Source organism: Oncorhynchus mykiss, chromosome 11 (genome assembly GCF_057628025.1).
Source record: "Oncorhynchus mykiss isolate SJ-2025 chromosome 11, ASM5762802v1, whole genome shotgun sequence".
In the NCBI taxonomy this organism is placed as follows: Eukaryota; Metazoa; Chordata; class Actinopteri; order Salmoniformes; family Salmonidae; genus Oncorhynchus; species Oncorhynchus mykiss.
Window position 1 is genome coordinate 71,255,611 of NC_143032.1, and position 27,462 is coordinate 71,283,072.

A 27,462-nucleotide genomic window follows, 5' to 3' on the forward strand; every position below is an offset into this window, starting at 1 on the left:
CCGTTCCATAAAAATGGAGCTCTATAGGAGAAAGCCCTGCCTCCAGCTGTTTGCTTAGAAATTCTAGGGACAATTAGGAGGCCTGTGTCTTGTGACCGTAGCATATGTGTAGGTATGTACGGCAGGACCAAATCAGAGAGATAGGTAGGAGCAAGCCCATGTAATGCTTTGTAGGTTAGCAGTAAAACCTTGAAATCAGCCCTTGCTTTGACAGGAAGCCAGTGTAGGGAGGCTAGCACTGGAGTAATATGATTAAAAAAATTGGTTCTAGTCAAGATTCTAGCAGCCGTGTTTAGCACTAACTGAAGTTTATTTAGTGCTTTATCCGGGTAGCCGGAAAGTAGAGCATTGCAGTAGTCTAACCTAGAAGTGACAAAAGCATGGATTCATTTTTCTGCATCATTTTTGGACAGAAAGTTTCTGATTTTTGCAATGTTATGTAGATGGAAAAAAGCTGTCCTTGAAATGGTCTTGATATGTTCTTCAAAAGAGAGATCAGGGTCAGAGTAACGCCGTGGTCCTTCACAGTTTTATTTGAGACGACTGTACAACCATTAAGATTAATTGTCAGATTCAACAGAAGATCTCTTTGTTTCTTGGGACCTAGAACAAGCATCCTTATGTCTGAAACACATGCTTCTAACGAGGGCAATTTTGGGGCTTCACCATGTTTCATTGAAATGTACAGCTGTGTGTCATCCGCATAGCAGTGAAAGTTAACATTATGTTTTCGAATGACATCCCCAAGAGGTAAAATATATAGTGAAAACAATAGTGGTCCTAAAACGGAACCATGAGGAACACAGAAATTTACAGTTGATTTGTAAGAGGACAAACCATTCACAGAGACAAACGTATATCTTTCCGATTCTATCAACCACCTTCACCTGGAATGCTTTTCCAACAATCTTGAAGGAGTTCCATAAATATATGTTCTAATTTTCAAACTAATTTTCATTGCCAAGGCAGATAAAGCGTTTTTATCAAAGGCAATCACTGCATTTGAATACAGAGTCCTATTCTACTAATTACTCCACATCTTTGACCTATGTCAATTTTGTTTTGAGACTATTTTGCCGTCGGCCAGAACGAGACAGCCAGCTCATGCGTAGGACGCAGCCCGGTTCCAAAACAAATGCAATCACTTTTCAACTAATTGCAAACTACTCCTACCCGGGAGGCCAGGACCGATTTAAGAATCTTTGATAACTTCTGGTTTTAATGTATTCTTCCTTTTTCTTGAACCTTCTTGTGATAAATTAGAACATGGCCAATCTGTTTCGTCGATGTTTCCAGAATAAACCAAAAGTCAGGCACAGTCTCTGCCCTCCTTTCCCATCAATGAAGGGATTTGATTATCTGGCTGAGGTTACCCCGATGAGGGGAGTTTATAACGCGTGAAGAGCGATTGCATTTGTTTTGGAACTGGGCTGCCTTCCGGGCATGAGCTGGCTTCGGGTCAATGTCAAAGTCGGCTCAAAACAAAAGTGATGTAGTCTAGGCTAGATTATTAAACACCTGGAGTAATGAGTAAGATGATGTTTCCAATCAGAGAGGGGGCATACTGTTGTGGCACTGGTGGCACAAAATAATCAAATGTCTGACTGCATAGAGATGCTTGGGAAAATGGTCACAACGGGGGACCAGTGTGTGTGTGTTTCAGGAGATTGGGGTGGATCTGATCTCCATCACCTAGGACTTGACAATGGTTAATCAAATCTCACATTTTTGCTCAGTCTTGCATGCTTTCTCAAAAAACATTTTTTTCTGAGGTCTTGGATGATTTCTTTTAATTTTCCCATGATGTCAAGCAAAGAGGCACTGAGTTTGAAGGTAGACCTTGAAATACATCCAGAGGTACACATCCAATTGACTCAAATGATGTCAATTGGCCTACCCGAAACACAAGTTAAACAATTTAAAGGCAATGCCACCAAATACTAATTGAGTGTATGTAAACTTATGACCCACTGGGAATGTGATGAAGGAAATAAAAGCTGAAAAAAATAATTCTCTACTATTATTCTGACATTTCACATTCTTAAAATAAAGTGGTGATCCTAACTCACCTAAGACAGGGAATGTTTACTAGAATTAAAATTGAGTTTAAATGTATTTGGCTAAGGTGTATGTAAACTTCCGACTTCAACTATAATATAATATATATATATATATATATATATATACTACCGTTCAAAAGTTTTGGGTTACTAAGAAAGTAATTGTACCCACAAAACACCAGTCTCAACGTCAACAGTGAAGAGGCTACTCCGGGATCCTGGCCTTTTAGGCAGAGTTGCAAAGAAATAGCCATATCTCAGACTGGCCAATAAAAAGAAAAGATTAAGATAGGCAAAAGAACACAGACATTGGACAGAGGAACTCTGACTAGAAGGCCGGCATCCCAGAGTCGCCTCTTCACTGTTGATGTTGAGATTGGTGTTTTTTGCGGATACTGTTTAATGAAGCTGCCAGTTAAGGACTTGTGAGGTGTCTGTTTCTCAAACTAGACACTCTAATGTACTTGTCCTCTTGCTCAGGTGTGCACCGGGGCCTACCACTCCTCTTTCTATTCTGGTTAGAGCCAGTTTGCACTGTTCTGTGAAGGGAGTAGTACACAGCGTTGTACGAGATCTTCAGTTTCTTGGTAATTTTATGCATGGAATAGCCTTCATTTCGCAGAACAAGAATAGACTGACGAGTTTCAGAAGAAAGTTATTTGTTTCTGGCCATTTTGAACCTGTAATCGAACCCACAAATGCGGATGTTCCAGATACTCAACTAGTCTAAAGAAGGACAGATTTATTGCCTCTTTAATCAGGACAACAGTTTTCAGCTGTGCTAACATAATTGCTAAAGGGTTTTCTAATGATCAATTAGCCTTTTAAAATTATAAACTTGGATTAGCTAACACAATGTGCTATTAGAACACAGGAGTGATGATTGCTGATAATGGGCCTCTGTACGTCTATGTAGATAATCCATTAATAATAATCCGTTTCCAGCTACAATAGTCAGTTACAACAGTAACAATGTCTACACTGTATTTCTGATCAATGTGATGTTAATGGACAAAAAATGTACTGTTCTTTCAAAAACAAGGACATTTCTAAGTGACCCCGAACTTTTGAACAGTTGTGTATATATTTTTCTAATAGCAATATATAAAGCAAATTGATGTGAGGTCATTGGAAATACTTTTTGCGGTTGATCAGCTTCTGTTCTGTGGGTGACAGTGTGTTCTTATCAAAGGATGGGTCCTGGCCTTTTGAGGGCCTAGGGATCTGGGGGGACGTGTAGTCTGCTGGTCACTGGGATGACAACCCAACTTGGGAGGGGCTTTGGTGGGTGGAGTAGAGGAGAACATTTGGAGGGTTACTTAGTATCATTGCAAATATCATTGTACAGCTATATGGATACTCAATCACTATGGTACTTTTTAATGATACATTTACAAACATATATTATGATGAATAGATTTGAATCTTATATCTCATTATGGTGAAATAAGTCTAGCCAGTTATAATAGTAATGGCTTAGCAGATAGTAAGAAAATAAAATCAATATTTACCTCAAAGAGAAGGAATATAATATATGTTGTTTACAGGAAACTCCTTCAACAATTTTAGATGGTGAGTGGAAAATGGACTGGGGGGTGGTCAAATATACTTCTCCCATGGGCAAAGAAACTCAAAAGGTGTGATGAAAATAATTAAGAGTAAATTTGATCTGAATGTGCAAATAGTCCAAACAGATCATCAAGGTAGATGGATGATTTTAAATATGTTATTGGACCATAAACAGATATGGCTCATTAACCTTTACAGACCAAACAATGATGATCCACACTTATTTGAAAATATATATCATAATATATATAATAAATGATCAACCCTGTAAGCAATACAAGACTATTATTATGGTGGGAGATTATAATACTGTTTTAAATACCTCAATGGACCGTAAAGGAAATCACACTACAAACTATCACCCTCATGCTCTTAAGGAAATCGTTAAAATATGGCATGGATATATTGGAACTAGTGGATATTTGGAGGCTTAAATATCCTGACCAAGTGAGATGTACAGTACATGGCTGAGGCTCAATCAAGCTAGTCGTCTTGACTTCTTTCTTATGTCATTCTCGTTGGCACCAAAAGTGAAAAAAGTGTTGATAGGGGATAAAATGCAGTCAGACCGTCAGATAATTGGCATATACATTACTCTACCGGAATTTCCACGTGGGCAGGGATATTGGAAATGTCATCAAAGCCTATTGGATGATAACTTGTTTTTAACTAGGACATAGGAATTTATAACTGAATTTTTCTAACATAGGTACAGCAAATCCGCTTATTGTATGGGACACTTTTAAATGTCCATTTAGAGGTCATGCAATTCAGTACTCATCTCTAAACCAAAAGCTATTTAGGTCAAAGAAGTCCATACCAACAAAGGAAACAGGTCTAATAGAACAGATAGATAGCAATAACAACTGTACCATAGAGGCAAATAATAAGTTAGAGGAAAAACAAAAAAAATGGAGGATAATAATAAATCAAACTGGATGGGATATGGGGAAAAATGCACCAAATTATTAAAAAAAATCTTTAACATAGAAATGCTACCAAAAATAATTGACTGAAACTTGTTACAAATGACGGATCACCTATGATTCACCAAATGATATTTTGAAAGTGGAAGCAAAGCACTTTAACCATATGTTTTCATTTCAGTCTCTTCCATCTCCTCTAACTTTCTATTAAATATGTAAAATTAACAGCCGTACAGAAAGACTCATGTGAAGGTGAAATTATAGAGGATGAACTTCTTGATGCAATTAAAGCCTTTAAGTCTGGGAAAACTCCAGGGCTGGATGGCATATCAGTTGAGGTGTGAGAACCGTTTTAACCACTCCTTTGTAAATGGTAGATTATCAGACACCCAAGAAGGTCTGATTTTCATTATTATTGAAACAGGATACAAGTGTGATATATAAAGAATCAGTCCACTTAAAAAATTGGAGTCCCCTTACACTTCAGTGTTGCGATGCAAAATGTACGTTTTTGTTTAACATGGACATACATTGTAGATAATATAAGGCAAGTACTAGAAACAATAGATCACTATGAAAAATCTGGGAAACCAGGCCTGCTATTCATAGCAGACTTTGAAAAGGCTTTTGATAAAGTATGACTGGAGTTAATATATAAATGCCTGGAACATTTCAATTTTGGAGAATCTCTTATTAAATGGGTTAAGATCATGTATAGTAACCCTAGGTATAAAATAGTAAATAATGGCTACTTCTCAGAAAGTATTAAACCGTCAAGAGGAGTAAAACAAGGTTGTCCACTATCGGCTTATCTATTTATTATGGCCATCGAAATGTTAGCTATTAAAATCAGATCCAACAATAATATCAAGGGATTAGAAATACAGGGCTTAAAAACAAAGGTGTCATTGAAAACTGATGATTCGTGTTCTTTTAAATCCACAATTTGGATCATTCCATAGCCTCATAGAGGATCGACAGTGAGGGGGGAAAAGTATTTGATCCCCTGCCGATTTTGTACGTTTGCCCACTGACAAAGAAATGGTAGGTTTATTTGAACAGTGAGAGACAGAATAACAAAACAATCCAGAAAAAAACACGTCAAAAATGTTATAAATTGATTAGCATTTTAATGAGGGAAATAAGTATTTGACCCCTCTGCAAAACATGACTTAGTACTTGGTGGCAAAACCCTTGTTGGCAATCACAGAGGTCAGACGTTTCTTGTAGTTGGCCACCAGGTTTGCACATCTCAGGAGGGATTTTGTCCCACTCCTCTTTGCAGATCTTCTCCAAGTCATTAAGGCTTCGAGGCTGACGTTTGGCAACTCGAACCTTCAGCTCCCTCCACAGATTCTCTATGGGATTAAGGTCTGGAGACTGGCTAGGCCACTCCAGGACCTTAATGTGCTTCTTCTTGAGCCACTCCTTTGTTGCCTTGGCCCTGTGTTTTGGGTCATTGTCATGCTGGAAAACCCATCCACGACCCATTTTCAATGCCCTGGCTGAGGGAAGGAGGTTCTCACCCAAGATTTGACGGTACATGGCCCCGTCCATCGTCCCTTTGATGCGGTGAAGTTGTCCTGTCCCCTTAGCAGAAAAACACCCCCAAAGCATGTTTCCACCTCCATGTTTGACGGAGGGGATGGTGTTCTTGGGGTCATAGGCAGCATTCCTCCTCCTCCAAACACGGTGAGTTGAATTGATGCCAAAGAGCTCCATTTTGGTCTCATCTGACCACAACACTTTCACTCAGTTGTCCTCTGAATCATTCAGATGTTCATTGGCAAACTTCAGAAGGGCATGTATATGTGCTGTCTTGAGCAGGGGGACCTTGCGGGCGCTGCAGAATTTCAGTCCTTCACGGCGTAGTGTGTTACCAATTGTTTTCTTGGTGACTATGGTCCCAGCTGCCTTGAGATCATTGACAAGATCCTCCCGTATAGTTCTGGGCTGATTCCTCACCGTTCTCATGATCATTGCAACTCCACGAGGTGAGATCTTGCATGGAGCCCCAGGCCGAGGCAGACAATTATTTTGTGTTTCCTCCATTTGTGAATAATCGCACCAACTGTTGTCACCTTCTCACCAAGCTGCTTGGCGATGGTCTTGAAGCCCATTCCATCCCTGTGTAGGTCTACAATATTGTCCCTGACATCCTTGGAGAGCTCTTTGGTCTTGGCCATGGTGGAGAGTTTGGAATCTGATTGATTGATTGCTTCTGTGGCCAGGTGTCTTTTAAACAGGTAACAAACTGAGATTAGGAGCACTTCCTTTAAGAGTTTGCTCCTAATCTCAGCTCGTTACCTGTATAAAAGACACCTGGGAGCCAGAAATCTTTCTGATTGAGAGGGGGTCAAATACTTATTTCCCTCATTAAAATGCAAATCAATTTATAACATTTTTGACATGCGTTTTTCTGGATTTTTTTGTTATTCTGTATCTCACTGTTCAAATAAACCTACCATTAAAATTATAGCTTGATCATTTCTTTGTCAGTGGGCAAACGTACAAAATCGGCAGGGGATCAAATACTTTTTTCCCTCACTAGATAATTTTTCTAACCTCTGGATTACAACCAAATTATGATAAATATATTACATATTGGATCACAAAAAAAATACTACTTTTACTTTACCATGTAGTTTACCAATAAAATGATCTGATGGTGATGTGGATATACTCGGTATACGTATCCTGAAATAAATAAATGATCTCACTCCAATACATTTTAATAGAAAGTTAGCAAAAATAGATAAGATCTTGCTACCATGGAAAGGTGAATACCCAGTTTACCTATTTGCTTATGGTCTTGCCTACACCTGTTGTCACGTTCTGACCTTAGTTCCTTTGTTTTGTCTTTGTTTTAGTATGGCCAGGGTGTGAGTTGGGTGGGTTGTCTTTGTTAGTTTTTCCATGATTTTCTATTTCTGTGTTTGGCCTGGTATGGTTCTCAATCAGAGGCAGCTGTCAATCGTTGTCACTGATTGAGAACCATATTTAGGTAGCCAATTGTGTTTTGTGGGTGGTTGTTTTCAGTCTTTGTGTGTTTGCACCAGACAGAACTGTTTCGGTTGTTTCTTTGTTTTTGTTATTCAGTGTTCAGTTTTGAGTATTATTAAAAACCATGAACACTTACCACGCTGCAGCTTGGTCATCACCTTCTTCCACCGACGACAGCCGTTACACCTGTGAACTGTTTTTTTTATTCATTATGTAAGAAAAAAAGATTACATTTTATTTGGAATGGCAAGCCAGACAAAATTAAATGGGCCTGTTCATAATAAATATGAATTCGGAGGGCAGAAATTATTAAAGCATCAGACCTCTCACTAAAGGGTTCAGTCATACAAAAGTGGTACTTCAATCCGAACAGGTTCTCTAGCAAATTAGTAAGAATGTTTCACCCTATGTTCAAGAAATGCATTTTTCCTTTTATTCAGATTTTTTCCTTTTCAAATAACTGAAAGTGAGTAGGTCTCCCAAATATCGCTATTTTTAAAACAAGCCATAGAAAGTTGATTGCAATTTCAATTTAATCCACTAGAAAAACAAATAATACAAGAAATATTGTGGTTAAACTCAAATATACTAATTGATAAAAATAAAAATAAACTTTTTAAAACATTTTTTCAAAAAACAAATTTCCTAATTGATGTTATAAATATGACTGGTGTCGTCCATGCAGTTATGTCATCCATGCAGCTAACTTAAACATGGAAATGTCTGCCCTTCTCACTATTACAACCAACTAATTGCGAAATTACCGCAAAAAATGGAAGAGGAAAGGGGAAGGGGGAACAAGTCTGTCGGCCCTGTATTAAAGGCCATAATTGGTTAAAGAAAATTGTGATAAATAAAAAAGTATACCAGTTTCATTGAAGGACCAAAAAATGGACAGCAGTGCCATATAGATTGCAAAATAGTTGGGAAGAGATTTTTGACGTACCGATTCCATGGTACATGGTTTATGAACTGATAAGCAAAACGACGGCAAATTCCAAACGTGGACTTTTTTCATTTAAATTATTATACAAATCAAATGTACTCATAAAGCCCTTCTTACATCAGCTGATATCTCAAAGAGCTGTACAGACACCCAGCCTACAATCCCAAACAGCAAGCAATGCAGGTGTAGAAGCACGGTGGCTAGGAAAAACTCCCTAGAAAGGACAAAACCTAGGAAGAAACCTAGAGAGGAACCAGGCTATGAGGGGTGGCCAGTCCTCTTCTGGCTGTGCCGGGTGGAGATTATAACAGAACATGGCCAAGATGTTCAAATGTTCATAGATGACCAGCAGGGTCAAATTATAATATAGAGAATTCTTGCAACCAAAATAATGTTATTTATATGGGGGATACAACCTTCCCAGCTCTGCAGTATTTGCTGCGAAGAGGCAGAATCATTAGATTGTTTGTTTTGGTACTGTCCATATGTAGCTTGTTTTTGGTCACAAGTCCAGGAAGGGCTGAAGAATTGCAATATTTATCTGGTGCTAACCCTTAAGATAGCCTTACTGGGCGATCTGAATAGTTATAGTCAATCGATCAATAATAAAATAATATTTTTAGCAAAAATGTTTATTTTCAATTTACAATCTTTAGAAACAATGAGAATGGAAAGGTTCAGAGCTTTTGTGAAACAGCACAGTTGAAAAATATATGGCAAATAGAAATCCAATATGGATGGTGTTAAGAGATAGATGGGAGGGGCTGATGGAGCTGAAGGTTGAGACTAATAACAAGATAACTAATATAAAACATAAACATAAAACGTATATAGGTTAGGAACTTTTTAGAAAGAGTACAGTTTGAAAGATGTGGCAAATGGAACTCAAATCGGATGGACATCATACATACATATATGGGAGAGGTTGAGGGTAGAGGAAGGACAATAGTTCAAATAAAACTCATTTAAAAAACTATTGTAAAATAGACTGTGACCATAAAAATGTATGTATAAACTGGAAATACAGGCCTAAGTGTTGTTGTTCACTAGTTTGTTCCAATTGGGGGAGGCGTTGTAGGGTAATAAAGGAAATATATATATTTTTAAATGTGTATGTGTGTGTGTGTTTTCACATACAACAGTGATTGCTTTTGATGAACACGCTTTATCTGCCTCCCAATGAAAACGAATTAGAAAATATATGTTTTATGTTTCTGGACGATATGTACTACGCTGCCATCTTGACAACTTGACCGAGCGGCGCTCCTCCCTCGCCGATTTTGCCCGTTCATGTCAAGGGCCAAAGACCGGTGCCCCACGCTTCAAGTTAATATAACTCACTCATTGGACGGCAGTTGCACAGTAGGGAAGCGACTCCCTGGAAATTACATTTGACACACCTGTCGTCAATTGCTTAAAGCTGAGCCGGATACTTCTCTCACAATATTGGAGGTTTGTGAATTATGTTCCGGTAGCTTATACCATATTGTGTTTTCTACATTATTCATACACTGAATAATAACTTCTGCCTTGTGTACGCAGTCTCAGCAGGATGAAGGTGTCATATTAACGTAGGCTATATACAGTAGGCTAAACGCCTCACTTATTTTTTTGCCTTTGTCACACATTGTCCGGCATTTTCTCTTAAGTGTAAACTGAGGTTGAAGGGATTTGCTTGAAGTCCTATGCGGCATCCATCTTTGCACCTGTTTCGATGCCTGGTCTGTGCTGCTGCAGCCCTGATCGATTCCTGTTTTTATCAGGTATCGTGCCTTTGAATCGCCTGTTGAATCTAACCTGGTCTTCAGGGGTGGCGATAAGGGAGGAAACATTTATTTTACTAAATTAAATACTTTTGTAATCTTGCTTCCCTAATTTATTTGAGATGTAATGTCGAGAGTGTGGCGCATAATTCATCACAACCCATTGCTGTGGTAAATTAGGAGTTTGATAAACGTTGAGCAATATTCCAAATGATCAGCGGTGGTTTTATTGGTATTTTCTCCTCAAGCCTTCAGGTCAATTTTATAATTCAGGTGTTGCGCATGCTGTTAGTTTTACCTTGCTGTCTAGCTGCGAATTTCTTGTCTAGAAAGACTAGGCCTATGATAAAAATACTGATCTATATTGTTTTCTCCAAACAATGATAATCATTATTTTAGATTTACTAATACAATTGTTCAGAAAGATATTTACGTAATACTTTTCTCCCAAAAAGATGAGGGTCAATTCTTTGTACCCGTTTTTTTTTCAATATTTTGTGCACCCTCTCCTTGCAAGGAAAATGGCACTATATAAATATTGGAGAACACATTTGGGTGGGTCATAATGCCATTCCTCCATACAGAATCTTCCCAGATGATTGACATCCTTCAGTCAATGTTTATGGATTAGATTACCCCCAAAGACCTCTATTTTAGTTTCATAAAATTATGTCCATAGCGCCTGGTTCCAGTCTAAGTGGTTCCAGTCTAAGTGCCAATACTGTTTAACAAGCTACCTTTGTTGGTTCCTCTCAATAATGTTTTTCTTTCTGGCAACTGTTCCAAAGAGCCTATTGGCAGGTGGCATCTAATTATGGCTTAGCAAACTTGGTGACCCCAAGATGTGACCAAGTACTGTGATTCCCCAACTAGTCGATATACCGCGGAGTGTCTGGATACAGCATGGCCAAAAGTATGTGGGCACCCTTTCAAATTAGTGGATTTGGCTAATTCAACCACACCCATGCTGACATGTATATTAAATCTAGCACACAGCCATGCAATCACCACAGACAGACATTGGCAGTAGAATGGCCTGTACTGAAGAGCTCAGTGACTCAACGTGGTACCGTCATAGCATGCCACCTTTCCAACAAGTCAGTTGGTCAAATGTCTGCCCTGCTAGAGCTGCCCCACTCAACTGTTAGTGCTGTTATTGTGAAGGGGAAATGTCTAGAAGCAACAACGGCTCGGCTATGAAGTGGTAGGCCACACAAGCTCACAGAACGGGACCGCCAAGTACTGAATCGCTTGGTTGTAACACTAACTAGTTCCAAACTGCCTCCGGATGTAACGTCAGCACAATAAATGTTGTCCGGGAGCTTTGTGAAATGGTTTTCCATGGCCAAGCAGCCACACAAGCCTAAGATCACCATGCACAATGCCAAGCGTCGGCTAGAGGTGTAAAGCTCGCCGCCATTAGACTTAGGAGCAGTGGAAACGCTTTCTCTGGAGTGATAAATCACACTTCACCATCTGACAGACAAGTCTGGGGTTAGCGGATGCCAGGAGAATGCTACCTGTCCCAATGTATAGTGCCAACTGTAAAGATTGGTGGAGGAGGAATAATGGTCTGGGGCTGTTCTTCATGGTTTGGGCTAGAACCCCTATTAAGGAAAACCTTAATGCTACAGCATACATTCTAGACGATTCCGTGCTTCCAACTTTGTGGCAACAGTTTGGGAAGGCCATTACCTGTTTCAGCATGACAATACCCCTGTGCACAAAGCGAGGTACAGAAATTGTTTGTAGAGATCGGTGTGGAAGAACTTGACTGGCCTGCACAGAGCCCTGACCTCAACCCCATCAAACACCTTTGGGATGAATTGGAACGCAGACTGCGAGACAGCCTTAATCAACATCAACACTAATGCTCTTGTGGCTGAAAAGAAGCAAGTCCCCACATAAATGTTCCAACAGCTAACGTAAACTCACCCCATTCCGTACAAATGTGCTCAACCACGACATTCAAACGAGGCTGCAAAGAAAACTAATTGGACTGTAGCGACTGTGTTGACTTCAAAATCTGGGGTGTGAACTACGTTTCTATTCAAGCGTTGATCGACATGGTAATGGCTCTATAGTATTGGAGAAAGGTTGAAAAAACGGACCCTCCGTTACATCTTGACGTGTCATCCTGTAACGTACAGCACGCATAAAGCAACTATTTCTGTCTTACAATCTCTCTCCACCAGGTGTAGCACTTCTCTTATCATTTAAAATCAAGAAATTGACAGGTACGGGGGTAAGGGGGGATACCTAGTCATTTTTGCAAGCAATCATGAATCTCAAAGCCGCTGTTTACTTCTAAGATCACTTTAGCACCGCCCTAAAAACCTGATTCAAATTCGACACAAACCTTCAAATAGGTATGTAATGACACATTATATAAGCTCTTTATAGTGTTTTATTTATATTTTAAAGGTGATAAGTTGGACAGATCGAGTGGGGAAAAAAAGTTTTCCCACACATCTCTCCTCACTATCACGCATTAGTTTCGCTTCCCCACCCACCATTTTTAAAAACACCCAACGGAGCTCATTGCCTTCTTGAATCATACAGAAATGGGCAGCGTAGAGGTCATGTAATTGATTATGTTGGAAAGGGGAGAAACTGCTTTACAATGGTATTGACATTACAGTTGATCTGGAAGTATTACGTTTTTGGGGCGCTAAAATAAGGTCAATTGTACGGACCAAGGCGATGTCCAAAAGTGAGTGAGTTTACGTTAGTAGAAAGCCTTCCCAGAATAGTGGAGGCGGTTATAACAGCAAAGGAGTGGACCAACTCCATATTAATTCTCATGATGTTGGAATGAGATGTTCGACGAGCAGGTATCCACATACTTTTGGTTGTGTAGTTTGAGTGGTATTTTCCTATAAGCTGAGAAGAACAAGTGGGGGGGAGGGTGGTGATGAGATTTGACTGATGAGTTACTTCCGGGATGACTGACTGAAATCCTCTCTGTGTAGCCTGATTGATGGGGTCTTCAAGGCCCATTGGAATACTTTTAAAAATGCATTCCCCCTTGAGGTAATCACTTATTTTACATGTCTGGAGAGTTGAACGTAAGGCTTCCTCCTTTCACCAACCCAGTCCTGTATTTAAACTGTAGTCAGAGCTCTCGCTCATGGTCAATCTGTTCTGAGGAGTCTTCAACTTCTTCCCTCAGTAGAACTCAAGGTGTTTCCTCTGGTGTTCTTCGGCCATGACGTAGTCATTTCTGTATTTGGAGTACTGTAGTTTAATTGGGTATGTTTGATGTCTTCATCAGTGTGGGAGCTGTCAGACAGGAAAGGTGTGTCAGAGTTGCATAAACTGAAACAAACATGTCAAAGCGTGCGTAAGTGCGTCTAATGGGGTCACCATGTCACCCACATTTTATGAATGACTCCGACTAGAGTGCTATCCTCTTGTGTGTAGTCAAGACACCGTGCCTTATTGGTCAAAAGAATAACTTGCATGATCTGACCTTTAAAGTGCCATGTGTAGATCCATGTAGTGTATTATCTCAAGTAATCACCTACTACACTACACTGCATCCGGAAAGTATTCAGACCCCTTGACTTTTCCACATTTTGTTACGTTACAGCCTTATTCTAAAACTGATTGAATAAAACATTTTCAATCCACACACAAATCATAATGACTAAGTGAAAACTGTTGTTTAAAAAAAGAAGAAGTTGTAACTGTATAAAAATAAGTATTCAGACCCTTTGCTTTGAGACCTGAAGTTGCGCCTGTTTCCATTGATCATCCTTGATGTTTCTACAATTTGGTTGGACATGATTTGGAAAGGCACACACATGTCCTATATAAGTTCACACAGTTGACAGTGCATGTCAGAGCAAAAACCAACCCATGAGGTCAAAGGAATTGGCCGTAGAGCTCTGAGACAGGATTGTGTTGAGACACAGATCTGAGGAAGGGTACCAAAACATTTCTGCAGCATTGAAGGTCCCCAAGAACACAGTGGCCTCCATCATTCTTAAATGGATCAAGTTTGGAACCAGCAAGACTATTCCTAGAGCTGGCCTCCCGGCCAAACTGAGCAATCGGTGGAGAAAGGGCCCTGGTCAGGGAGGTGACCAAGAACTCAATGGTAAATCTGACAGCGCTCCTCAGTGGAGATGGGAGAACTTTCCAGAAGGACAACCATCTCTGCAGTACTCCACCAATCAGGCCTTTATGGTAGAGTGGCCAGACAGAAGCCACTCCTCAGTAAAAGGCACATGACAATCCGCTTGGTGTTTGCCAAAAGTCACCTAAAGCACTCAGACCCTGAGAAACAAGATTCTCTGGTCTAATGAAACCAAGATTGAACTCTTTAGCCTGAATGCCAAGCGTCACATCTGGAGGAAACCAGGCACCATCCCTACGGTGAAGCATGGTGGTAGCAGCATCATGCCGTGGAGATGTTATTCAGTGGCAGGGACTGGGAGACTAGTCAGGATTGAGGGAAAGATGAATGGAGTCAAGTACAGAGTGATCCTTGCTCCAGAGTGTTCAGGACCTCCGACTGGGGGCAAACGTTCACCTTCAAACAGGACAACAACCCTAACCACACAGCCAAGACAACGCTAGGGTTGCATTTCTGAATGTCCTTGAGTGGCCCAGCCAGAGCCCAGACTTGAACCCTATCGAACATCTCGGGAGAGACCTGAAAATAGCTGTGTAGTGACGCTCCCCATCCAACCTGACAGAGCTTGAGAGGATCTGCAGAGAAGAATGGGATAAACTCCCCCTCAAGAAGACTTCAGGCTGTAATCGCAGCCAAAGGTTCTTCTGCAAAGTATTGAGTAAAGCGTCTGAATACTTTAGCAAATGTGATTTTATTTTATTGTCATGGGGCTATTGTGTGTTATGGCAGCAACGGGGGGACCAATTCCATATTAATGCCCATGATTTTGAAATGAGATGTTCGACAAGGAGGTGTCCACATGTCTATTTGATTATGTTATGATCTTTTGCCATTAGGTAATGATGATGTGTTCAGCGTTTGGATCTATTGCTTGCGGTAGTTTAAATAAAATAAAATGTATTTTTTATTTTTAATCCCAGCCCCCGTCCCCTTAGGAGGCCTTTTGGTAGGCCGTTATTGTAAATAAGAATTTGTTATTAACTGACTTGCCTAGTTAAATAAAAAATAAACATTTGCCCTCGGCTCAACTCATATGATTTGAGTTTTATAGAGGGCAACTCTGTGCTTGAACACTTAATGCCAGTTCAGGCATATCCTGTAGACTTACTAGTACTCTGATCTGTTTTATATAGGGAAATCTAGTTTTGAATGTTCCATGCATCCCCTTGCTTGGGTGAGAAGGCCCTGGATAGGGTTGAGGTTTGTGCTGAAATGGGAGCTGCTCCCTTTCTCCTCTTACTGTATACTGTTCCCTTAAACCAGTCAGACAGCATTTGATTGTTAAAGCTTACGTTCTTATCTTAAGGTAGTTTCACGCGGTAGGCTTTGTCAGATAACACTGTGTATCCAATACTCTGGAACTTTACACGGGTCTGTTAGATTTCATAACCACCTTGTATACTGTGATGTTGATTTACACGTTTGAGTCTCTTCTGTACACAATACTGTATTCAGTAAATGTATTGTGTGTTTTTTTGTGTGTTTTGGAATACTTTAAAGTCAAATACTTCCAAAGGACAATGTGTAGTTTTCAGGCAGATTTGATCTGTGTGGATCTTTAGAATTGTTAAGTTTCTTGGTGTCCCCAGTGATGGGTTCCGTTTGTCTTCCCTTATTGATGCCCCTCACAAATCAGACCTTTAACTCAATTATTCAGTTAATTTTAATGGCCTGGGAGGAATTTTGCGTACTTGTGAATATCAAGAAAACTGAAGTTCCTATTCAAAAAGCCCTACCCCTCTAGGAATTTTAAAGCGACTGCTTCACGTGGTTTGTCTAAATGCAGGCTTGTTGTACTAGCCATTACTAGGGCTACATGTTATGCTGAATCTTGAAGAGCATTTATAAAATTAACCATCCTCTCCTGCTTGAGATGTATGGCATGATGGCTTAGATATCTATTGGTTTAGTATGCAGGAAACAGTTTGAAAGGAAATCTGACTTGGACATGGTGAACATGTCAGACAGCAATCCAGTTGTGTTGAGTGTTGGCCTAATTGTTATACAATGCAGCTTTCTTCCATGGCTTGGCATTCTGTGTCTTCGGGCTGTGGTATTATTGAATAGAGAGATGATGACAGGATAGTAATGCTCGCCGCATGTAGCTGTTCTCTCTGTAAATGCATGGCATTTATCCTTACCCATTAACAGGGAGGGAGCTATCCTTGATTTACCCACTTCATATGTATATACTGTATTCTAGTCTAGGCTCATCCTATATAACTACTGCTGTATACACCTTTTACTATTACAATACTGTCTATACAGACCATTTGTGTATATTATTGCACTGTTGGAGCTAGGAACATAAGCATTTTTCGTTACACCCGCGTAGGGCTAGGCGATATGGCCAAAATATCATGTATGGTATTTTTCAAGTTTGACAGTATTTTATGTTTTTGATTTAATAAAAGTTCTACGTGTGACCCTAGGGTGGCAACACATATATTCTAAATTATTTCCATGGGTCTTTCTCCATTTTGATTGTTTTATACTGTTCAATTCAATTTCAACCTAAAATTATTTCCTGCACTCATTTGAGATCATTAACACACAGCCACGATATGGGCAAAACAACGAGGCATTATTTTTAACCAAATGTTGCAATTGCGATGTAGATCAAAACACTTGGGTGAACTTTTGGAAGCATGGAAATAGAACGTTTATTACAATTCTATAGTTAGAATATAAATAATAGTGGGCACGTTGAATACAGTGTTTGACATGACAATTAATGAAAATGCCATGAATGCGTTACTGTCACAGGGTAGGAACCAAATTGATGTTCAGTGTTTCCTAGGGAACCCTATAATCTTTGGCTACATTAAATATTTATTCATGTAGCCAACATATGCATGCTTCGCCTATTCCTCTTTGATTTAGAAGATACTGTTGCAAAAACAACATGCTGATTTAAGCCTCCACCACTACTGGTATCAGGCTGTATTAGCTAGCTACGCTTGCTCTGACTCAGTACTTTTATTAGCCAGTTAGCTTGTCAGCGATTAGCAGTAGTGGCTAACACGATTTAGCGTAACTTGCTAAGAAAATACAAATTAGCGGGTTTGCAGATGTAAGAAACACAAACTAATATTTGTAATTATAGAACGCTGGGGATTTATATTAAAATCAAAGTGGAAACATCGGTGTCATCAAGATGGTTGCATGTGCTGCATTAACCTTGCAGACTGAACGAAAGTGTATCGTGGTCAAGCAACAACAACATGCGCTCCTTTGAGTGACGGGTGGGACTGGGTCTGTGTGGAAAGCCGCATGGAGAGAGAGCGGAGAGGGATGACTCAAGTACCGGAGTAAACTATAAAAATTGACGTTACACACGGCGTATCACATTTGCCAAACGTTCAAATACCGTTATAGAAGCTAAAGTAAAAACAAACCTGTCCGTGCATAAATACCGGTGTGTATAGCCCTACACCCGCAATAATATCTGCAAAATATTTTTACGCAACCAATACAATTTTCTTTGACCGATTCAGTTGTGGTCTTTATCGTCTGTAGCCTAGTGGTTAAGAGCAAGGAGCCAGTAGCCAAAAATAATCCCCTAGCCGACTGCGTGAAAAATCGGTCTGTACCCAAGAGCAAGGCAATTAACCCTAATTGCTTCTGTAAATCGCTCTGGATAAGAGCAACTGCTAAATTACTCAAATGAAATGTGTGTAACCTTCCCCCTGCCTAGCAACAGATATGTTGTCTTGGGAATGGTATACTTGAGCAATAAGGCCAGAGGAGGTGTGGTAAATGGCCAATATACCACAGCTAAGGGCTGTTCTTAGGCACAACGCAGAGTGGTATATTGGCCATATACTACAAACCCCCAAGGAGCCTTATTGCTATTATAAATTGGTTACCAATGTAATTAGAGCAGTATAACTAAATGTTTTGTCATACCTGTGGTATACGGTCTGATATACCATGGCCTTCAGCCAATAAGAATTCATGGCTCAAACATGGCTCAAAGTTTTATAATGATATTTAGAAAACAGGCCATCTTAAATAAGAGAAAAATGTTGAGTAGAATACATGGGTGATACTGATACTCAACTGAGTTGTATAAAATATGCTTGCGTGTGTGAAACTGACTTTGTCCCAATGTGAACGTGTGCCACACACTCCAGTCAATGAGTGTTTTGCTGCTCCCTGCATGCTGACCATGTCTGCGTTTCCAAATGGCACCCTATTTAGTGCACTACTTTTGACCAGAGCCCTATGTGTGCGGAACCCTGACTGATGGCCATTGTACTATCAACACTCCTTCCCTAGTCTCCCTCTGAGCTACTGACAGAAGCAGAGAAAGGCTGATCCGATTCTTTTCACTTCAACAATAGTCTTTCGCGCATGGCTGGTATATTGTGTTATATGACCTGTCCACTTTGGGTCACCATATTTGAATATGTATATTTATAAGAGGCAAATGGGTTATCTAGGACACGGTGGCAGTTTTCAAGGGATCCTTCGGTATTTTGGCAATCGGGCCCTTTATCTACTTCCCCAGAGTCAGATGAACTCGTGGATACCATTTTTATGTATACGTGTGGTTTGAAGGAAGTTGCTGATTAGCATTAGCACAATGACTGGAGGTCTATGGGTATCTGCTAGCATATACCCATAGACTTATAGTCATTGTGCTAACGCTAGTTAGCCTTGGCTCTCAAAACTACCTCCAAGTGATATCCACAAGTTAATCTGACTCAGGGGAAGTAGATAAAAGCCTTGGTGACAAAATCCCGAAGTATCCCTTTAAGAAAAGGGTGTAAGATTGAGATTAAGGGATGTTACTTCATGTGGATCATCCCTGTAGGACTGCCTAAAATGTGTAGCTCTGTATTACCTCTGTCGAAAATGTGATTTCCCCCCCCCCCCCCCCCCCCAGTGTTTTATATCTATTTCCACAATTGTGTTGGAATAATACTGTGAAATTGTGAAAATGCTGGTCTTTTTAGTGTAAGAATGGTTTGAAAAGACTGCCTGAAACTTCAGCCTGTTTGGTGTGATGGAGTTTTGGCCTGCCTGCTTGACACCTGGCGGTAAATAGACCAATAAGAACTCTCTGCCAATAACAGCTCATTTTTGGTTTTCCCCTCCCCGCTCAAACCACTCCCAGACAATCCAAGCAAAACAATTCTTGCTTGAGAAATTGCCCTTTGCTAAGAAGCCATTTTTGTTTATTTTTGACAATTTTAATTGAAAACACAGTAAGGTAACGGTTTACCTTAATGTATTTTCTGTTAGCCATAAATTATTTGAAAAACAGCTGTATTGGGCCTTTAACCTATGACCCCAGTGTTTCCTCCAGGACAGCTAAAGGAGCTCCGGGAGACATGGAGTTCAGGGATCTAACGACCAGGGTCGGACTCTGGTATGGGAACTTCATGAATAATGCAGGTGAGGATCCATCACTAACTGCTGTCCAACAACAATGAATAGATTGAGTTTTGGTATTAAAAAGGCAAATGGGTTTTAGGCTACACGTTTCAGGCAAATGGGTCTCCCGAGTGCCGCTGCGGTCCAAGGCACTGCATCTCAGTGCAAGAGGTGTCACTACAGTCCCTGGTTGGAATCCAGGCTGTATCACATCCGGCCATGATTGGGAGTCCCATAGGGCGGCGCACAATTGGCCCAGCGTCGTCCGGGTTTGGCCGGGGTAGGCCAGCGTCGTCCGGGTTTGGCCGGGGTAGGCCGTCATTGTAAATAAGAAATTGTTCTTAACTGACTTGCCTGGTTAAATAAATTTTTTTTTATATATTTTTGTATGTTTTCAGTAGAAGCCAGAGTATAACGAATGAAAGCATTATGCAACATTCTCTTCCTATGTTTTCCTTGGTGGAAGTAGACAGATATTGGCTGTGTATCTAGCCGAGGTTGGTCTTCTGGGGTTGATGAAATAGCGCTGATCATCATCATTACAAGCCATGAGAATCAACTGTAACCTACCCTCTTAAACATATTGTTGGTGCATCACAGTTGAATGCTTGGCTAGATGGCATGATGTACTGATTTATTTTATTGAATCATATACTCAACCCCTCTGCTGTCAAGACCCCAGGACAGAAGACTGGTTTCTCATGTCATCGCCGCTCCCCCAGACCGTAGTAATCGTGGCGTACATCTACTTTGTGACGCGGCTGGGGCCCAGGCTCATGGAGAAACGCAAGGCCTTCCACCTCAAAGAAGTTCTCATCATCTACAACTTCAGCGTCGTTGCCTTGTCCCTCTACATGTGCTATGAGGTGGGTCTCTTTCTCAATGGACTTCTGACAGGCTGTAGTGTTTTATACTGCCTCGTCAAGCAGGACAGTCTGAGACGAGCGGCAAAAAAATGAAGCAGTTGGGATTTCTCAAGTTTAATATGAAGAAGGCTATGCTTCAGGATCACAATGATGCATCATTTCATACTTAATTACTTTCTTCTGATCATTACATTGTCAGCGGCAAGACAAACTTAATCTCAAAATAGTTGGAGCCTTTTTTATTTGCAAGGTGTTTTTATACCAATGGTTCAAAATCAAATCACATACGGTACACATATTTAGCACTCGTTATTGCGGGTGTAGCGAAATGCTTGTGTTCAAATATAATGTTATTTGTCACGTACACATGGTTAGCAGATGTTAATACGAGTGTAGCGAAATGCTTGTGCTTCTAGTTCCGACAATGCATTAATATCTAACAAGTAATCTAACCTACCAATTTCACAACAACTACCTTATACACACAAGTGTAAAGGGATGAAGAATATGTACATAAAGATATGCGTCCTGGAGGGCAGGTAGTTTGCCCCCGGTGATGCGTTGGGCAGACTGCACCACCCTCTGGGTTCATATAACACATGCGTGAAACGGAAGTAGATTGAGGGTTTTCCATTGACACTAGTTCATTGTAGGGGCACAGATCAGTGATTTACCTCAAGGAAACAGGAAAGGATGCCTTTTGGGGACAAATTCCTCCCTGTTGACTGGTGTGCAGAACCTGTCTTGAGCAGGAAATGCAGGTCATGATCCATAGGCCATATAGTGAAATTTATTTTTTGTTCCACTCTTTTGTCAGACTGTCAAGGTTTAATGGTTGTCACCAAACACCAACTTGTACTTGGTATTAAGAAACGTGTGTGGGGGAGGGGGGTGTCGTCATACTTTCTTTAGTTTCAGTGTGAAGACGATACATTTTTATTGATGTTTAATGTTTGCATAAAGGAGAGCCATGCAACAACTAGTGTGTTGTGATTTGGAGTATGTTTTTAATTCATTGCCTCTTCTTCCTGTAGTATGTGATGTCGGGCTGGGGGACGGGCTACACGTTCCACTGTGACCTAGTGGACTACTCGGACTCGCCGCAGGCAGTGAGGGTAAGAGCTGTGGAATGTGACTCTACCTGCAACAGACAGGCAGAGAACTACTACTGGCCGTTCCTCTCTTCTTATGAGCACCCATTCACCTGTGGAATCCCCCACTGACTCTAGCATGCCAACAAGCTGTTGGAACAAAGAAGCATTGAGAGCAGGTCATTCCATAGGAGTGATTCACACCACGTTTCCTGTGTTGCATAATATCATTAGTTGTGTGGTGAGGCCTGTTAGGCCGCCACCATCCTACCAAAGCAGGCTGACTATTCCGGCAGTCTTTTCAAACAGCTCTTACACTGAAAGGGCATTGTCATTTTCACAGTATTATTCTAACCTCATATTGTGTAAATGCATATAAAACAGGAAACTCATATTATTTACTTTAAAAGTTCAGTGCTGTGACAGGTACACGCTTTGCTTATCTGTAAGTAACGTAGTTATACTTGTCACTAATAACCTCTCTCTCCTTAGATGGCAAGGACATGTTGGCTCTACTACTTCTCAAAGTTCATAGAGATGTTGGATACGGTAAGTTGGTTCTTTTTAGTACAGCTTTCTGACTATCTGTGTCTCGCTTGTTCAGATGGGGTTGGGTTAAATGCGGAAGACATATTTTGGTTGACTGCATTGTTGTACAACTGATTAGGTTTCCCCCTTCCCTTCTGTCATTTTCACTCCTGTTCTGTTCTAAATGGCTGAATTCTCCCTCCTGTCAGATCTTTTTTGTTCTGAGGAAGAAGAACAGCCAGATTACGTTCCTCCATGTCTACCATCACTCCATAATGCCCTTTACCTGGTGGTTTGGGGTCCGCTTCGCTGCAGGTACAGTAGACAAGAACTTGAGTTACTCCCATGACTGTATTAAACTACTTACAAATGGGCATACTACCAGATGTATGTAGTGATTGACTGTCCCAGAAAAATGTCAGTATTCAGCAGGTCATCTTCCTTAGGAGCTGTTGTAGGAAGTGGAACCTGGAAACCTGTCCATCTAGGGTTATCATTGCCCAATCGAACAGCAAACCATGACTGCTAATTGCTGGTGTCGTCCTCCAGGTGGCCAGGGGACGTTCCATGCCCTGTTGAACTGTGTGGTCCATGTCATCATGTACTCTTACTACGGCCTGTCTGCCCTGGGCCCCGCCTACCAGAAGTACCTCTGGTGGAAGAAGTATCTCACCACCATTCAGCTGGTTCGTACTGCACTTCACTACTACACTAGTGGGGGAGTTGAATTTGAACCAATACGAGAGAGCTACCCATAAGTTTTTATGGACAAGGATATTCTGTTGGGCCTCTTGGGATGGTCTTCTTATATGTTCAAAACAAGTAATATATAACCTTCCTGTCTGTCCTCAGATCCAGTTTGTGATCGTGACCACCCACATCTGGCAGTATTTCTTCATGAAGGACTGTCCCTACCAGTTCCCCATCTTCATCTACATAATAGGCCTCTACGGCCTGGTCTTTCTCCTCCTCTTCCTCAACTTCTGGTACCACGCCTACACCAAGGGCAAGAGGCTGCCCAAAGTCCTTCAAGCCAAAACTTGGGCCCACCCCTACAATAAAACTAATGGCCAATACAATAGTGAAATAACCAACGGGAATGGTTTCCATCACGACAAGAATGAGTGACAGGGTGTCCAGCAAATCAGGCTAAGGATTTGGGGTTGAATGCATTTGAATATCAGCCTATTCAGCAACTGAAATTAGACATGGATTTCCAATATAAGTCAGCACACCTTTGAATTCAAAGATAATTGACACCAACCCTCTGGACCTTCTGATCTCTTCTGTTCTCTCTGCCAAGGCAATCTCTTCTGTTCTCTCTGCCAAGGCAATCTCTTCTGTTCTCTCTGCCAAGGCAATCTCTTCTGTTCTCTCTGCCAAGGCAATCTCTTCTGTTCTCTCTGCCAAGGCAATCTCTTCTGTTCTCTCTGCCAAGGCAATCTCTTCTGTTCTCTCTGCCAAGGCAATCTCTTCTGTTCTCTCTGCCAAGGCAATCGCTCAAAGCTTTGACCCAAAGCTGTACTGTACTTTTCTATTACATATTTTCCATTTTTATACCTGTGCTTTCCTTTCCTGTTCAGGGTGAGTCTGTGTTTTTAATAAACAGATTTTGAATGTTAGATAAGTGTTCGGTTAGCCAATGGTGAGACCGTTCAGTAGCTTTGTCTAGTTCTGTCAAACCAGCCTGAATAACCTACACTTCCTATGACCTGCTGTTTAGAATTGGTGCTGAAGCTCTCTAGTTTTGGCTGCAGGATTCAGCTTTGTGACCTTGCTTTCAGCTGTTTTTTATTTTTCAATACCTGTAGTTTTTATACATTTGTTTGTACATTTAATTATAAACATTTCTGTATTATGTTATTGAGTCTAGCCTTGAGGATGATTTTGTCTATCGGCCATCTCCCAGTAAGGGCCTGAATTATTTCCTGGGCCTGTTCTCATGGCTGGGAAAAACTCTGGGCCCTACCCATAGTACACCTGTAATGGTGGAGGGGTACAGGAAAACCATTGTGCCAGTAAGAACTGATGTTTACATGTATACTGAGTGGAGCATATTCGTGGTGACCCCCTCTTTTGTAAATTCCTCACCCACCTCTCTGGTTTGAGCCACAGCCTCTACTGGTGCTGAGAAATGTTCAATGCCAACCTGCTCCTGATGACAGTTGTTGGCCTACTTTAAAAACTGTATTTATGTCCAACAGAAATGACGGTGTGAATTTGAAGCCAGATAGGAAGGAGGTGGTGCAGTACTGTTCTTGCAGGATCCGGAGTAGAGCACAAGTTTAGCTTTAGCTCTGTCACAAGCATGGCACAATATTTGAAAAACAGTAGCCGTTGTTTACCACTACATGCATATTCGTTAAATCTTCTGTTCCAAATTGAGTTCAGTTCAGTTATGACTTGCTATGCCATGCTTATGACAGTTTAAAGTGGACTTTCTCATTGAGTGTGTTCATATTTGGTGCTCCCCTGGTGATTGAGGACACAGCATTAGCTGAGTGTAGGATGGGCCTCCACAGGTGTAGTGAAACCCCAGTGCCTTGGGTGCAGGCTGAATCCAATAAGCAACAGCGATCTAGCTGATCTGCAAATGATTTGCTGATGTTACCCATGTGGGTTACGTACCGTTGAGTGCCTTTGTCAGAGCCCCTCCAGCTCCTTGATGTAGTTATGAGTGTCCTCCAGACATGATGCCACAATAATTCTGTATAAAAAGTCATTTGTAAATGTAATATTTGTATTTATGATAAAAATAAATGCTCTTTATACTGTTATTTTACATCACCTGTGTGATTTTTCTATTCCTGGGGCTTAATTCCTAGCAAGGATAGAAATTCCCTTCAAGGCTTTGCTTGAGCATATTTAACTGTCTATTTAGCGGGACAGATATTAGTGGTAGTAAGAACTCTTTAAAATGGGTGAATCTTGACCTTTTACAAGGCAGCATTATCAACATTCTACCTGACACACCAGATGCCAGCCATTGAGCATTAAACCTTGGCGATCCTTGAGTTTGGACGCTGCCATTGGACGTGACGCAATGCGGGCAGTATTGCAGCTTTTCACTGATTTCAAAAGGAGTGTTCCCTCAATGGTGGAAGCACAGAACAATGAGACCGATAATTCACCGGATGTATAAAGTTGGCGTTTCCACTCACTACCAAAGATGGTGGTGAGAGGAAGCTGGTGGCCTGCAGTGGGAGAATGAATGACATTCTGCTAATCTTCTCATCGATGAAACATTTGATCTCAATACAGTTTTGTTTCTAAAATGAAAATCTGTTACGAACAGTGGACACATTTTTGTAGACTTTACCCTTTGCACTTCCCAGAGTAGGTGTTCCCTAACGCAAATACATGCTAGAATGCTCCAATAGGCTCGTGTTTGTCTCTGCCCACAACAGGAGGTTGGTGGCAACTTAATTGGAGAGGTCTGGTTGTAATGGCTGTTACGGAATGGTATCAAATACACCAAACACATGGTTTCATGCCATTCCCTTACCTCCCTTGCAGCATGAACTAACATGTTGTCCACCCAATCAAAGGACCAGAGAATGAATATAGTACTGAAAGCATAAGGTACTGCATGAAAAGTGGTAGTTGACATGGCGAGAGAAGACAATAGTTGAACAGTTTTGAACAAAAAATGAAGAGCGAGAGCTATATTTAGTTGTATTTTTTTTTAAACTTTCAATTACCTAGCTTCGCCTACTCAAACAAAATCAAATCAAATTGTATTCGTCACATGCACCGAATACAACCGGTGTAGTAGACCTTACAGTGAAATGCTTACTTACAACCGGTGTAGTAGACCTTACAGTGAAATGCCTACTTACAACCGGTGTAGACCTTACAGTGAAATGCTTACTTACAACCGGTGTAGTAGACCTTACAGTGAAATGCTTACTTACAACCGGTGTAGTAGACCTTACAGTGAAATGCTTACTTACAACCGGTGTAGTAGACCTTACAGTGAAATGCTTACTTACGAGCCCCTAACCAACACTCCAGTTAAAAAAAATACAGATAAGAATAAGAAATAAAAGCAACAAGTAATTAAAGAGCAGCAGTAAAATAACAATAGCAAGACTATATACAGGGGGTACCGGTACAGAGTCAATGTGCTTCCGGTTAGTTGAGGTAATATGTACATGTAGGTAGAGTTATTAAAGTGACTATTGCATAGATGATAACAGAGAGTAGCAGCGGCGTAAAAGGGGGGGAGGGCAATGCAAATAGTCTGGGTAGTCATTTGAGTAGGTGTTCAGCCTCTTGGACCTAGACTTGGAGCTCCGGTACCACTTGCCATGCGATAGCAGAGAGAACAGTCTATGACTAGAGTCTTTGACAATTTTTAGGGCCTTCTTCTGACACTGCTAAGTATAGAGGTCCTGGATGGCAGGGAGCTTGGTCCCAGTGATGTAATGGGCTATATGCACTACCCTCTGTAGTGCCTTGTGATCGGAGGCTGAGCAGTTGCCATACCAGGCAGTGATGCAACCAGTTAGGATGCTCTTGATGGTGCAGCTGTAGAACCTTTTGAGGATCTGAGGACCCATGTCAAGTCTCCTGAGGGGGAATAGGTTTTGTCGTGCCCTCTTCACGACTGTCTTGGCTACAACTGTAGCCTTTTGTTATGACTTTTATTTTGGCGTAATGTATTGAGACACTTATTTTCTACCTTGCAGGCTTTTATTTTGAAAGCAATAGTATTCCCAGGGCCACCTGCACCTGTCGGGTGAGGGTGGGAAAAAAGAAACAAAAGGTGCAGAGTGAGGGATGGTATGTTACCTAGCTGGCTATAGCTATCCAACACTGAAACTCTTGCTGACTGTACTGCATGATTGTAGCGGGTTTACTAACGTGCCAGTTCTAGCAGCTATTTTAACCCTTATTTCTTGTTGTAGGTATTTAACACTATCTCCACCGGAGGACTTGTGGGTTCGACAGAAACACATAAAACACGTTTAAAAAAAATGTGTCCACAGGGAAAACTATTACTTGTGGTTGAATTTCTCCTGGACCAAGAGATACAGCCAAGCAGTCTCGAAGATTCACTCTGCGCCTTTTGTTTGTTTGTTTCTTTTTTCCCACCCTCACCCGACAGGTGCAGGTGGCCCTGGGAATACTATTGCTTTCAAAATAAAAGTCTGGAAGGTACAAAATAAGTGCCTCAATACATTA

The 27,462-nt window shown here is 40.9% G+C and overlaps 1 protein-coding gene and 1 long non-coding RNA gene across 3 annotated transcripts; one reads left to right on the forward strand and one right to left on the reverse strand.

Annotated features, from left to right (window-relative positions):
• The first annotated feature begins 9,641 nt into the window (after positions 1-9,641).
• On the forward strand, positions 9,642-25,052 carry LOC110536303 (very long chain fatty acid elongase 7). Of its 2 annotated transcripts, XM_021622025.3 has the most exons (8): positions 9,642-9,956; positions 19,723-19,811; positions 20,466-20,656; positions 21,691-21,771; positions 22,240-22,296; positions 22,485-22,590; positions 22,825-22,961; positions 23,128-25,052. In XM_021622025.3, exons 2-8 carry the CDS (start codon positions 19,748-19,750, stop codon positions 23,401-23,403), a joined length of 912 nt encoding a protein of 303 aa, XP_021477700.3. In that variant the 5' UTR covers positions 9,642-9,956; positions 19,723-19,747; the 3' UTR covers positions 23,404-25,052. The 2 variants fall into 2 exon arrangements, with proteins under 2 accessions (XP_021477700.3, XP_090047193.1); XM_090191067.1 differs by lacking the exon at positions 20,466-20,656 and having other exon boundaries at positions 9,864-9,956.
• On the reverse strand, positions 12,652-17,675 carry LOC118937381 (uncharacterized). The gene is made up of 2 exons (XR_005034729.2): positions 17,589-17,675; positions 12,652-13,549 (listed from the first exon to the last, which is right to left on the reverse strand). It is a non-coding gene; the product is annotated as an uncharacterized LOC118937381 (long non-coding RNA).
• Positions 25,053-27,462: the final 2,410 nt, after the last annotated feature.

Excerpts from the sequence above, each read along its gene's own strand:
- LOC110536303 (XM_021622025.3), top strand. The coding sequence starts at position 19,748 with ATGGAGTTCAGGGATCTAACGACCAGGGTCGGACTCTGGTATGGGAAC. Across the intron at positions 20,657-21,690 it reads CCCTCTACATGTGCTATGAG|TATGTGATGTCGGGCTGGGG; the intron begins GTGGGTCTCTTT and ends TTCTTCCTGTAG. Across the intron at positions 21,772-22,239 it reads ACTCGCCGCAGGCAGTGAGG|ATGGCAAGGACATGTTGGCT; the intron begins GTAAGAGCTGTG and ends CTCTCTCCTTAG.